Source organism: Leopardus geoffroyi, chromosome B4 (genome assembly GCF_018350155.1).
Source record: "Leopardus geoffroyi isolate Oge1 chromosome B4, O.geoffroyi_Oge1_pat1.0, whole genome shotgun sequence".
Lineage (NCBI taxonomy): Eukaryota > Metazoa > Chordata > Mammalia > Carnivora > Felidae > Leopardus > Leopardus geoffroyi.
This window is the reverse complement of record NC_059341.1, coordinates 16,429,089-16,444,298: the sequence shown is the minus strand read 5'-3', so window position 1 is coordinate 16,444,298 and position 15,210 is coordinate 16,429,089. Positions and strand designations below refer to the sequence as shown.

At 42.6% G+C, this 15,210-nt stretch overlaps 1 protein-coding gene across 1 annotated transcript in view; it reads right to left on the bottom strand.

The window, feature by feature from the left end:
- TMEM236 (transmembrane protein 236) overlaps positions 1 to 13,198 on the bottom strand; it is a 36,442-nt gene extending 23,244 nt beyond the window's left edge. Inside the window, exons 1-2 of the mRNA XM_045466264.1 lie at positions 12,764 to 13,198; positions 280 to 352 (exon numbers count right to left, since the gene is read on the bottom strand). Coding sequence (XP_045322220.1) covers positions 280 to 352; positions 12,764 to 13,020 — 330 coding nt within the window. The 5' untranslated portion in view covers positions 13,021 to 13,198. The remainder of the gene's footprint in view (positions 1 to 279; positions 353 to 12,763) is intronic.
- Between the last annotated feature and the right edge of the window lie 2,012 nt (positions 13,199 to 15,210).

Here is a 15,210-nt window from a genome sequence, read left to right as displayed (position 1 = left end):
CTTTTAAATTCCTTGCTTTTTTATGATCTTGGAATAACGTTCCTCTCTTTCACACACACACATAGAAGATATTTTTTTTAATTGGTTGCTAGACCTTCTTTCACAATCACAGAGGGGGAAAAGTGATCTTAGTACTTTAAATATTCATATTGCAGCTTGGAAGAAGACTGGATAGAATAAACTTTAGGAAAAATTTCGGGCACACTGTTCTATAATATTCTGGTAATAGAGGAAATTTTAAAATCTCAAAATCTTGCAGAATAAAGAAAAAATCCATACCTCAGTCCCTGCGATAGAAAAGCTGAAGCTGGGAAGTGTGGTGAGTATAACACACATCATCATAACAGGTCTCCTAGCAAAGGACAAAAAATAAGCAAAAGCAATAATGTACAAGATCAACAGTTCCGGTTACATTTTGCTAATTTAGCAGTTCCTGTTCCATTCATCTCTCATTTTTCTAAGAAGCTACTACTTCCCCATTTCCATTTCCCAAATGTTTCAGTATGGCAAAGGGGAACACATGCAAAACCCAGAATATTTTCTAGAACAAAGGTTCACCACCTTTGTTCCAGAAAAAAATAACTAGCCAGCCATGGACTTCCACGAGCATCACCGTGCAAGACAAATGACATTCAACATTTCCATAATTCCGTAACCGGAATCCTGCCAACACGTTTCCGCTCTGGTGACCAACTGGAAAAAAGAATGTGACTTTTTTTTTTTCTCTCCATGTTTGTTTATTTACTTTGAGGGGAGGAGGGGCAGAGAGGGAATTCCAAGCAGGCTCCAGGCTCAGTCCCACACCCGACACTGGGCTCTATCCCATGACTGCAAGATCAGGACCTGAGCTGATATCAAGAGTTGGATGCTGAACCGACTGAGCCACCCAGGCAGCCCAAGAGCATGCCTTTCTTAAGTTATATTATACCCTATCATAACATGGATTTTTTTTTAAAGAAGACATTTAGAGATGTTGTACCAAGAACGCCTTCATTTAAAAAAAAATTTTAATGTTTATTTACTTTTGAGAGAGAGAGAGAGAGAGAGAGAGAGAGACAGAGTGTGAGCGGGAGAGGGGCAGAGAGAGAGGGAGACACAGAATCTGAAGCAGGCTCCGGGCTCTGAGTTGTCAGCACAGAGCCTGATGGGGGGCTCAAACTCATGAACTGGGAGATCATGACCTGAGCTGAAGTCGGACGCTTAACTGACTGAGCCACCTAGTCACCCCACCAAGAATGATTTCAAATGAAAACATGTGGATATTTCTTACTTGATCTAAAAAAAAATCATGTGAGATAGATATAGATATATATTTATCTCACATGATATATATATATATATATATATATATATATATATATATATCTCACATGATATATCTATATATCTATATATCTATCTATCTATCTCACATGATTTTTCACACTGGTTTTTGGACCATTGGTTTTTTTCACAGTGGTTTTTGGACCACTTCTTAAAACCTTCATGAACAATTAATCAAGTAGTTATTGAGATATAATACATATATAATACTCTATCTTATGACAGAAAGAATTCAAATGCTCACTTAGCATTATTAATTGATAGGAAGACAAAAGATGCTCAAAGCTTTTCTATGATGAAATATTTACATTTCCGTTCCTTAAATACACATTTTACTAATTACACTTGTATGATAATGTGTTTCTAAGTACAAAAAGTGCTGAACTCTTCCAAATAACTAACAATTTCTCCTTGGTCCTGCCATGCTTCTGTCAATCCCATCCTTGTCTTAGATGTTCTAGGTATAGACATAAGTGAGAGGGCAGGATAGACCCATCTCCTAGCCAGACTCGGTCCGACCCGCTAAAACCGGAGGTGCAATGGGGTTTTTGAGAGGTAGCTTTGCCTCCTTCTCTGAGCCCAGACCCAGGTTCCTGCAGCACCTGGCTCTGGCTGGAGCCTTCGTGGAGCACTCTTCTTCTCAGCTTGTGCTCTAAAAGATGAGAGTGCCCCAGGGATGACTCCTGCACCTCCTCTTTATGCCCAATTGTCTCAAGCAATCCCATGGCTTTAATTTTATTTTAATGTTTATTTTTATTTGAGAGAGAGAGAGAGAGAGAAAGAGTGGGGAAGGGGCAGAAAGAGAGAAGGTGACACACAATGCAGAGCAGGCTTCAGGCTCTCAGCTGTCAGCACAGAGCCCAACACAGGGCTTGAGCTTATGAACTGTGAGATCATGACCTGAGCTGAAATCAGACACTTAACTGACTGAGCCACCCAGGTGCCCTTACCATGGCTCTAAATATCAACCACTTACCCAGGACTTCCATATATATACATAGACATAGATATAGACATAGACATAGACTTTTTTTTTTTTTTTCTGAGCTCTGGGCTTGTATGCCCAACTCTGGCACCTCCACTTGGGTGTCTAATGGGCAACCCAGATTTAACATGCCTGAACAAAGACCCCACATCCCTGTTCCAATCATCAAATGCTCTCTGGTTTACTGCAAGTACAATTACTGAAAGTACGTGGCAGATCCATCCTTCGCTAACATCATAGCTCATTTACCATCGTGTCTCATCTCCAAGAACTTCCTATCCAGTTTCCTGTTAATATTTCTATTCTTGCCTAGCAACGTTTTCTCCATAGAGCCAACTGTTACATTTTTAAAATGTAAAACACATCTTATCACTGCCCTGCTCAAAAATCTCCAACGATAAGGGGTGGGGTGAATGAGGAGTTAGTGTTGAGTGGAGACAAGAATGAAGACGAAAAGGTTCTGTGGACGGATGGTGGTGATGGCACAACAGTGTGAATGAGTTTAATGCCACTGATACGTACACTTAAAAGTGGTTAAGTTGGGGGGCGCCTGGGTGGCGCAGTCGGTTAAGCGTCCGACTTCAGCCAGGTCACGATCTCGCGGTCCGTGAGTTCGAGCCCCGCATCGGGCTTTGGGCTGATGGCTCGGAGCCTGGAGCCTGTTTCCGATTCTGTGTCTCCCTCTCTGTCTGCCCCTCCCCCGTTCATGCTCTGTCTCTCTCTGTCCCAAAAATAAATAAACGTTGAAAAAAAAAAAAAAAGTGGTTAAGTTGGTAAATTGTGCTACATGTATTTCACACAAAATACACACATCTGTGCATCTTACATACTTTTTAAAAATCTCCAGTGGGTAAGCAATGTAACTAGAACAAATTTGAAACCTATTACCCGAGGCTACATGTTCTACATGACGTGGTTTCTCTTCTTTCTCCTAGTCTCTTTCTCACTTAGAATGACATTCCTGTCCCTGGAAACCCACGTAACTCCAGCCATACTGGCTTTCTGGTTGTGTCATGATCACATCAAGCTTGCCTCATCTTCAACTTGTACACTGTCTACACCTTCTGCCAGATGCCCCCCATTCCTGGATCTTCCGTGTCGGAGCCCTGTTGTCATTCCAAATTATATGTATCTGCGGCCTTATGACTACCTGAAGTTCTGCTGATTATTTCTTGTTTATTGTTTCACACATTCCTCTTTGCTGATCCTCAAGGTAAGTTCCGTGGAGGCAGGAAATTTATCTGAATGGTTTCACTACATTATCTCCACTAGCTAAAACCACGTTTTTTGAGCCTTTTTTTGTGCAGTGAAACTTCTGAGAATCTGGTAAATCCTATGGACCTTTTTCAAAACAGATTTCTTTTTAAACAAAAACAGAGCAATTATGTTGAAATACAGTATTCCAAATTCTTTTAAAAATTTTATACAGGAATATACGTGCCCATCTATGAACACGTTGTCTCCTTATTTTCTTTGGAACGCTCAAGAGCTAGTGGAAACTGAAATCATTCAGAATGTCAAGGTAGCGAAGATCATTAGCCACATTAAGAAGTATCTGCAACAATTGTAATGTGGTATGAAAAGATCTAACATATATGATATGAAAAGATCTACTTAATGAAGTTATTAGGTTCTGGTACTTGTAGTGTGCTTTGTTACCAACATGCAAAATGGAAAGAAATGCTAGTTTTCAGTTAGAGGCTACAGGGAAAATGAAGATGCAACCTGTTTCTAATCCAAGTTCTGCATCTTATGTATCCAGCAATAATGATAATCTGTATTCTAAAAGCTTGACTTACTGCTAACATAGATTTATTACAATTTATTAATAAGTGTTGTGGGTTAAATTATGTTCCTCCCCAAAGATTATGTTCAAGTTTCAACTCCTGGTACCTTACAGTGTAACCTTATCTGGAAATACGGTCTTTCCAGAGCTAGTGAGTTAAAATGAGGTCATTAAGGTGGGCCCTAATCCAACACGACTGGTGTCCTTATTAAAAGGGAAAATTTGGAGAATGTACAGAGGGAGGATTATGTGAAGAAACGCAGGAAGACACCATGTGACGATGAAGGCAGAGATCAATCAGGGTGACGCATCTGTAAGCCAAGGAATGCCAGAGTGCCGGTGAACCACCAGCCCTCAGAAGGAACCAACGGACACTTTGATCTCAAGACGACTAGCCTCCAGAACAGGGACACAACACATTTGTCACCCAGTACTTTGTTATGGCTATGCTACAAAACTAATACACAGTTTGCTCTACAGGTAGGGGGTACTACTGGTAACAAATACCTAAAAATGTGGAAGTGGCTTTGGAACAGGGTAATGGGTAATCTGGTGGAGTCTGAAGACACATGATAGAAACAGGCTGGACTGCCTAGAAGAGACTGTTAGAAAAATATGGGCATTACAGGAGATTCTGGTGAAAGCTAGGAGAGAAAAAGAGGAGAGATGTAGAAAAGCCTCTAACAATCTTAGAGAATACGCACATTGTCCCAAACAGAAATGCTACAAACGTGAATGTTCAAGGTGTTTCTGGTGAGATCTCAGGCAGAAAGGAGGACCATGTTGTTGGCAACTGGAGGAAAGGTGATCCTTTCTAGAAAGTGGCAGAGGGGCGCCTGGGTGGCTCAGTCGGTTGAGCGGCCGGCTTCGGCTCAGGTCATGATCTCGCGGTCCGTGAGTTCGAGCCCCGCGTTGGGCTCTGTGCTGACAGCTCAGAGCCTGGAGCCTGTTTCAGATTCTGTGTCTCCCTCTCTCTCTGACCTTCCCCCGTTCACACTCTGTCTCTCTCTGTCTCAAAAATAAATAAACGTTAAAAAATTTTTTTAAAAAAAAAGAAAGTGGCAGAACCTTGGCTGAACTGTGTTCTGCTGGGTAGAAAATAGAACCCACAGTCGACGAACTCAGATATTTAGCTGAGATTTCTAAGCAAAACACTGAAGGCACTGCTGATGATAGCAAAATACAAGAGGAGAGGAATAAATTGACGAAGGAATTGTTAGGCAAAAAGGAACCAGAACTTAGTAAAATATAAGAGGGGAGAGAGAGATAAATTGAAGAAGGAATCGTTAAGCAAAAAGGAACCAGAACTTGAAGATTTGGATATTTCTCAGTCTATCCATATTGTAGAAAATGAAAGGGTGTGTTCTAGAGAAGATACTAAGGGTGTGCCTTGTGAACCCAATCACCTATCTCAGCAGAAATATTGGCACTGCCAGCTTGGACTAACGGGGGACAGAGATGGGACAAAAGGAAGGAAGGCTGTTAGACTTCTGGGATGCAAGAGGCAGGAAATGGGCTGGTGGAGCTACTTGGCTGTGAATATGTATTATCCTCTGAGATGGCTCTAGGGGCCTGAGAGGCTCCACTGCAGGCCCAGAGGCTCCCTCCTTAGACCCAGAGGCCAGGGAAGGAAAGGCTCTCCCATCCTGAGGGCAGAACGTCCAGCCACAGAGGATTATTGTCAAGCCTTACAATTTAGTGACATTTGCCCCGCTAGGTTTCAGTGAATCTATTCTGCATGTGGGAAGAACATGAATTTGGGGGAGGGCCAGAGGGCAGACTGTCACAGGTTGAATTATGTTCCCCTAAAAGAGACATGTTGAAGTCCCAACCTCCTAGTACCTCAGAATGGGACTGTATTTGGAAATAGTGTTTCCAGAGGCAATAAGTTAACAATTAGGGTGGGCTCTAATGCAACAAGACTGGTGTCCTTATGAAAAGGGAAAATTGGGAGACAGATACGCACAGAGGAAAGACTATGTGAGGAGATACAGGGAGGAACACTATGCGACGATGAAGGTAGACATCAGGGTGATGCGTCTATAAGCTAAAGAATGCTAAAGAGTGCCAGCGAACGACCAGAAGCTGGGAGAGAGGCCTGGGACGGATTCCCCCTACAGCCCTCGAAGGAACCAACCAACACCGTGATCTCAGATTTCTAACGTCCACAAGTGAGAGACAATACAGGTCTATCATTTAAGCCCCCATGTTTGTGGTAGTTTGCAACGGCAATCTTAGGAAATCTATACAATGAAATTTATGCTGGAAATGCCACAGACACATCTTTGAAGGGGGACTCACGCTAAGACTAGCGCAAGGCGTCAATGAGAGCACAACACGGCTGAGAAGGACCTGTAGACATGGTGTAAGTCCGGAGGGAAGATGAGTTAGAGCACTACAGAGCTCTGTGTGTGTCTGTAGTAAAGCATCAGGAAGAAGGTCTCCCCCAGGAGTAGGCCCACGAAGAAAGCCCTGAGTTCAAGCCACGGTGAGTTAAAGATTCCTATTTGTGCAGCAAGAATTCTGACCATGAGATTTCTCACAGGGAAAGCACAGGGAACGGAATGCATCAGATAATAACTTGGGAAACCACTCTGCTCAGAAACCCCTAAACATTCTCGATCACCTAGCTCTTCAAGTCAAGGCTTCCTTCCTTGTCTTTCAAGGCTTCCCACAGTCTGCCATTAACTTCCCAACAAAAAACACTAACCCCAGTGAGCTCATGCAACAAGCCAAGTTCTGCATTCATCCATTCGCCCACTCATCCAAGCCCTTGTTAAATGTGTGAACTACACTCAGTTGTAAGGACAGAAAGACACGTAAGGGACAGTCTGGCTTTATGGCACTTACAGGCTCAGGAAGTTGCCTAAGCACAAGATGAGGTAACCGTGTGACAAGAGCAAGTTTTTCTAGGAGTTTTAGTCTCAGTTATGAGACTCAGTTATGAAAGTGACACTGTTGCAGTTGAAGTCAATACCTCACACCAATAGCTGCATCAACAGGACAGCTGGGTATCAATGAGATCATGTCTGGACATTAACAAGCCAGTCATCATCCCAAGGAAATATCCAAAAGGGAAAAAGGTCCAGAAATCACAGGACAAGAATACCTGATAAAGCCTGGACACTGGAGAAGAGAAGACTTCGCAGACTGCCATGGGACGTAGTTGAGATGTGTATACTTTTAAACATTTGAAAAACGTTCATATAGACACAGTGAGCTCAGGAAAGTCACCTCTGGAGACACGGTTTTGGGACTGATCAGTGGCATTTTATATTATGAGCCAATGAGAGTACTTGCAAAGCAATCAAAAGGGAAAAATGGGGCAGGGGGAAATGGATAGAGCTCCTGGCCATGGCCAAATTCACTGGCATATATAGGGAGGGCAGGGGCGTCTGGGTGGCTCAGTCAGTTAAGCTTCAGACTTCGTCTCGGGTCATGATCTCATGGTTTGTGGGTTCCAGCCCTGCGTCAGGCTCTGTGCTGAGCTCAGAGCCTGGAGCCTGCTTCCGATTCTGTGCCTCCCTCGCTCTCTGCCCCTCCCCCACTCACACTCTGTCTCTCAAAAATAAATAAACATTAAAAAATTAAAAAAAAAATTAAATCAGAGGTCCATTGTCTACCCGCATGGTAAGAAAGAGTGTCGTAGAACTCTCAGGTGCCTTTGAGCTTTAGGATTCTATGGTATAATGCCAATACCATTGTACAAGCAAGGGGAAGAGTCGATTTTTAAGGGGCAGGACTGATGTGCAGAAAACATTTTTCATGAAGATTTTTACTCTGTCAACAAGGACTGCAAAGGGAGGGGGAAGGGGAAAAGAAGCAAAGGACAAGACACCAGCTGGTGAAGGCTACCAGAGCCCCAGCATCAGTGAAGAAAATGTTCTTCATGCTTCCCTGAACAAAACCGTCAGGACAAATGATGTGACATCGGACTTGAATGTATGAAAACGTGGGGAACCATGGCCATGTATGATGGTCCTGGAAGTTAGTGCCTCACTGGGGTGAAGAAAACAGTCATGGAGAACACAGAGGTGATGCCAGAGACACGAAAGAGGGAGAATTAATGGAATTTGGTGACTTATTGCACAAAGTGGGAGAGAAAAGCACGTGTAAGTATACTCTTTCTGATTTACTGGATACGGTGGGGCAAGGAAGAAAAAGCCTGTCGTCAAGTATCGGAAAATCATTGCTACTGAGTAGTTAAGGAGAGGAGAGTCCACTGGGAGACATGGGAGTGCTGTTAAGCGCCCGTGTTTAGCTCACGGTGATTAACGGATGACCTTCCCGGGACTGAAAAGGGCAAGCTCTGCTTCCTTCAGTTTATCCAGCCCGTCCGGCAGTGCCCAGATGTTATTCGCGCTGTGCACATGCCCTGTGTGTGCCACTGTGGAACAGTAAGGTGTTCAAGAGACCAGGCTGCGGAGACAGACCCCCCTGAAGTCAGCGTGGGCTCCACGGCTCACTGGCTGTGTGGCTGTGTAACTTCGGCGCCTCAGTTCCCTCATTTGTAAGATGGGCACTGTAAGTCTTCTTACCCATAAAGGTTAGAGAATTAACTAAGATAATATAGGCAATGTGTTTACACCCATGCTTGGTACATAGCAGCTGTTCAACAAAGACTTGCTTTCATTTTACTGCAACTACAACAGCTACTACTGTTACTACCACTGTCTTAAACGAATCGACAGCAAATTCTGTCTAAGAGATTAAGGACTTAAGCAAGGCAAAATGCAGTCCAAAATGTTGGGGTCTTTCCAAGGGGGCACTGCCCAGAATTCCTGACATGTCACCATCTAAAGTAATTATACGCTGAAAGACTTGAGAGAATTTCTGAAACGCAGCCCAGGGTCCCAAGGCATTCTGAGAATCCCCACAAATTCTCCATCATTATCTTATCCCCTGGGACCCTCTTCACTGATATCTTCCCCAGTTGCAGGCTAGCCCTATAGTTCAATGGTTTCGCATGTTCACTAACACCCCAGGAAAGGATTTCTCTCATTTACTGGGATATACAATTTGGTGTGTTTATAAATAGCTTTTCCTCATTCCTCAAATCATCTCCCTAGCCTATTACGAATTAAGACAGGCATCCCTGAAAAGAAACAATCATTCTAAAGAGAATGAGGAAGTGTCCCACAAAAGTAAAGAGCACTGGATTAAAGTTCAGGCTCTACTGTTGATTTAGTGTGTATGTCTTAAGCTCTCTGACATTGTTTCCTTCCCTACAAAATAGGAATTATATCCCTTGGTCAACCTCGTAACCCTGGTGTGCAGGTCAAGTGAAAAAATAAAACATAAAAGCACTGTATATATGCCAAACACTTTATAAGATATTCGTTGGGGCGCCTGAGTGGCGCAGTCGGTTAAGCGTCCGACTTCAGCCAGGTCACGATCTCGCGGTCCGTGAGTTCGAGCCCCGCGTCAGGCTCTGGGCTGATGGCTCAGAGCCTGGAGCCTGTTTCCGATTCTGTGTCTCCCTCTCTCTCTGCCCCTCCCCCGTTCATGCTCTGTCTCTCTCTGTCCCAAAAATAAATAAACGTTGAAAAAAAAAATTAAAAAAAAAAAAAAGATATTCGTTGATATCACGCTATTGGTCTTCATTTTTCTCGAAGGATAAAAGAGACCTCCAAGATTTTCTAAGTTCAAAGAGTATCACTGATGGCATATAATTTTCTTCAGTTTAATCAGTTTTATCATCAGTTCTACTATTTCTCATTCGGAGGATTAAACAAGATCATGTTTTAAATGGAAATACTAAATTCAGCCTGAGGTAATAACAATAATATGCACTGAATCCTTCCCATGTGCCAGGTATTATGCATGGAACTTTATCTGCATAATCTTATTCCGTTTCTTAAAACAGCACTCAGGTGAAAAACCGAGGTTGTCCCCATTTTGCTCACGAGACAATTAAAATTCAAAGAACTTAAATAACTCATACAAGTCTTCGCAGTCAATGTCAAAGCTGGGATTTGAACTCAGGTCTGCACCCCTTAGCTGTGTGGCCAGGACATACACTCTACTAGCTGGATAACTCATTCTCTCCTAAATACCAGATTCATGGGGCTCACAATGCCCACAGGAACCTACGGTAAGAGACAGCAATATGACAGCGCTCATGAATGAGGCTATGAGGAAATAATTTCACAGTTTCATTGAAATTACAGATAACCTATAGTGTATCTATTTAGAACACCTGGGGCCAGCCACACCTGCAAAGGAAAATGAAAGGCCAGAAGAGTGTTTCCCTGAAGAATTCACTGAAAGATGTAACTGGGACAGCCCAGGACATGTTAGCCCAAGGGGGACACGTGAACCAGATTTATAAAGCAGAACGTGCACTGGAAAGTAGAAATAAATGAAGGACCACACTGCCTTCCTTACTCTCAAATGCCTCCAGTAGATTCGGACCTTGTCACTCAAAGAGGCAGTTTGGGATAGTGGCTGAAATACCAAATATGGAGTCAGAAGGACAGAGGTCCAAAGTCTCGTCCTCTCACTCACTAGTTATTGACCAGGGAAGTTGCATAACCCTTCTCTGATAATAAGTTTCCCTTTGGGAATAATAATGATAAAGTCATGAAAATAACTCCCTCACAAGATGGTATAGAAGGAAATGAAATTCACATATAAATCTCTAAGCACATACGTGATCAGTAAAGAAGCAGTTATAACTTGATGATGATGATGATGGTAATAACTGATATGGAAGGTTTGCTGCCTGGATGATATTCAGAACCTAGGATCCCAGAGGTTTGAGTTAATGGCAAAAAAAAAAAAAAAAAAAAAAAAAAAAAAAGAATCAAGGAGTGCCTTCCAGGGCTGGAGTAAACTAATAGAAAGCCACTGGTCATTTGGGTGTTCCATTCTTCCCTCAAAACTCCCAGCCCAGCCAGGAGTCCTGGACAGTCAAAGCAACTCCAAGGTGATATGAGGAGTGGAGGGCCCAGCTGAGCTCCAATTCCACTTGACAGATATCCTGAGGATTCGGGTCAAGGTTTGGAAAATCCTTAAACTGCACCAATAAACGCAGTGTAAACCAAATGGTTTACTTCTGGAAACCCTTCAAGATCTTTGCCCTCAGGGAACTGAAAGTCCCCCGGCAAGTTTCATGGAGCCACATCCTAAATCAACACCTAAAGGACCTCTTGAACTCCACACTTTGGCTCTCCAGGTCTGCATCCTCCCGACAGTATTTCTAGCTAGATTTCTGTATCTATTATTTTTACATTTCTGCCCTTGTTAAAATCTCTGCTGCTTGCTTTTCAAGTGGGTTGATGTTGTTTGACTTTAAAATAAAAGATCAGCCTGAAAGAAGGGTTAACTTATCAAAGAAAAGTAAGAAATCTTAGATGAGTAGAAATCTGATCTAAAGTTCCAAAAGGGGGAATGCCTGGGTGGCTTAGTCAGTTAAGCATCTGACTCTAGATTTTGGCTCAGGTCATGATCGCAGAGTTCTTGAGTTCGAGCCCCACATGGGGCTCTGTGCTGTCAGTGCAGAGCCTACTTGGGATATTCTCTCTTCCTCTCTCTCTCTCTGCCTTCCCCCCACTTGTGCTCTCCTCCCACTCTCTCTAAATAAATAAATAAACTTAAAAAAATAGTGGCATCTGGGTGGCTCAGTCAGTTAAGCATCTGACTTCAGCTTAGGTCATGATCTTACAGTTTGTGAGTTCGAGCCCCACTTTAGGCTCTGTGCTGACAGCTCAGAGCCTGAAGCCTGCTTCGGATTCTGTGTTTGCCTCTCTCTCACTCTCACTCTGTCTCTCCCTCTCTCAAAAATAAATAAACACTAAATTAAAAAAATTTTTTTAAATAAATAAAGATCTGAGAGGAAAAATATCTTAGTATCTGAAATAATTTGTACTCAATACAGGCGATACAACATTAGCTAAACTGTTAAGTTAAAGCAACATTAGATCCTAATTTATTTAAAATATTTCTGTATTATTATTGAAATAGTCCCCCCCCCCACCACCAGGGTAAAAAAAATTTACTAACATAGTAAAGTATTATTTTTAAAAATCTAAACGAAGGAACTGGGTGTTATATGTAAGCAATGAACCATAGGAATCTACCCCCAAAACTAAGGGCACACTTTGCATACTGTATGTTAGTCAATTTGACGATAAATTATATTTAAAATAATAATAACAATAAAAAATCTAAGCAAAGGAACCAGTTAAAAATCTCAGTTGGCTAAAGGCCAAAGGATGCTTCAGACCCGAAAAACAATGCAATTAGACATTTCAAAATAGACATTACTTTGTTTTGTAATGTAAATATTTGTAAAAGTAAAATTCCATATTATCATTCTGTAATTAAGATTTCTATAAATTAGCTGTGATAACTTTATGCAATTTAGTGAACAAAGGAATTAGGGCCAACATACAGTACTCAGGGTATCATAGACTCATGCTAACTACGAACTTATGAATACATGTAATTTGTTGCTAACAGGCAGTAAAAAAGGCCCCTATAAAAATATAGAAGATACCATAATAGCAATACAATTATAGAAATGGTGACAATGACTTCTCATTAATCATAATGTGCATATACATTATGTACATTTGTGCTATGCTAACATCCCTACCCGTAGCACCTGAGAAATTCTCTATGAAAGCATCACAGAGATTCCTTGCTTTAAGAATCCTTTTACTTACCATCCTTTAATTTTTTTGGAAAAGGCATGCTTCCTGTATAAGAGAACTTTTATGGGAACCCAAATCAGCAGAGTCACTGAAGCCACATAGGCAATCGAACAGGAAACAATCAGCCAATAATGTGTTTTCTCAGGGCTCCCCGTCTTTGTTTGATAGTTGGTGGCAAACTGTTCCACAATCACAAGCGTGGGAATGGAGAAAGCAGCAAACTCGAAAAGCTCAAAAACCAGGAGCTTGATCAGTTTTCCAGAAACCATCCTGAGGAAGGGCAAGCTGCTGAAGATCAAACACTCCCCTTTTGATGGCCAGCAGCATATGGACACAGATACTCAACTACGATTAAGTTCCTTGTACCGAAATCACCAACCGGTGACTTTGTATTCTTTTATTGACCCTCATATGGTTCAATGATCTTCCAGCTTAACAAGCGAGGTCTCTTAAAGACACAGAACAGTTGTGGAAATGACCACTTAATGTGTTTGCACAGCCATTATTCAGGGTCAAATGAACTTCTGCATATGTTTTCGAGGCACTGGTAAAAAAGCAAGTCTTTGTAGCTTTTATTGCTAATTTGAGCACAGAGAAAAATTTATGCAATATTTAAACACCTGTTAAGTACAACCACCGGAATCACCTAATTTTAGACTTAAAGGAGAAGAAGAGCTGTAATCCAATCCCCTATTTTTATATCTAAGCAAATCCAGGCAAAAAGAGATACCCCAAACCTGTGTCTTCATCGTAGAAGACTACCCCTCGCTTTCCTTCAAAGGGCTTTGAGAAGGGAGTTTGGATTCACATTGCCAACCTCCTAACCACACTTCTTCCTGGTACTTGAACTATTGATTCTTGCATATAAATTGCCACTGTGGCACAGGTTAACATTCTTATTTTGCTGGTCAGGAAACGAACACGGTAATGTTAGAAACCTGTTATCAGGATTAACATATTAACAGCAGCCTATATCAAGTCCAAAAGCATATCAAATATTTAAAAGGCAACAATCATCTCCATGAATATCCTTCCTTCCAAAACTTTTGAGCTCCTATGACGAGCACTTTGCTTTTGTTAGGTGCTGGGGGTGTGAAGGTAGGTGAAGGACAGTAGGTTTCTGCCCTAAAAATGCTCACAGCCCAGTGGAGAAAAGAAACCCGTGAACAACCAAAATAACTGAGGTCAGAAGTATAACGTAAATGCTATGGTAACTTAACGCAGAGAACTTCCTCTTTGGGCTGTGTGAAGGGGAGGGAAAGAGAAGGACGAGGAGGCAGGTTTTGGGGCATCAGTGACATTCCAGATCCACACACACACACACAAAAGACAGGAGGCCATAGTGGTTCTGGCAGACTGACACAAGCCCGTATTTTTCTGGGTCCCTCGGGCCCTCTGCAGAAGGGGCCATGCGTCGCCTGGCTGCCCAGTGAACCCAGGACGCTGGCGGCAGCTCTGAGGGTTAACGCCTCCTGCCCTCCCGCTGCAGAATTAGGCAGCCGCATCGTGCAGCTATTTTATCTGGACTTGAGCAAAATTTCTATTGAAGACAGACGAGACACAAATTATATCCTAACCTCCTGGCCCTCTGTCTCGAGTCATCAGTGCTATGCTGTAGGGCAATTTCTTCCACAGACTTTGTACATTAATAGGAATTGTGACCTGAGCATCTGAAGACAGTTGTTGAATAAAACTGCCTGGCTCCATGCAAAAGGACTCTTGCCTGGGTCTATAATTCCATTTGAAACGCTCCATTTTTATGCCCACGTAGGGGAATGTAAGAATGACACGCGCTCTGTATGTCTCACCTAGAATTTTCCTCTGGTTCCTAATCTCTCTTCACCTTTACCTTCAAAGACAACGTTCGTGTGACGGGACCTGCTGCTGTCCACGACATGAACTGCACTGATAACAGTACTTTGTCGGAACAGGAGGGAGGCCGTGATTCCCACCCACTACCGACAATAAGCCCACCCCCATGTAATGGAACAAGCACCTGTGTTAACGCTGTTCGTGGAACACTTTCCACGAGCAGATCATGGTAGAGACACAGTCCTTCCTGACTTACATTCTGACTGGGGAGATGTTACAAATGCACAGGTAAGGTCTGAGAAGGTGTGATCCTGGAAGGTCAGGATGCTTCTCCAGCCACATCTGGATGAATAGGAACCCTGGGCTACAGAAATGTCCCTCCATAACTGGGCCACTTGCTGCTGCTTGGAAATGTGAACTCAGACACATAGGGAGAATTTGGTCAGTGGAACGAAGGGAGGCCATGACTCTGAGTCAGGATTAAAACAACCCGGACTGTACATGCTTGTCACCCTGGCCTGTTGTGACACTCAGGACTCATTTGCTGAATGAACAAATGGAAGCCAAATGGTGAGAGAATAGAAGAGTGAGTACACAGAGGGTGAGAAGACAGGGAGATGCCAGCACATCAAAAAATGCCAGTCCCT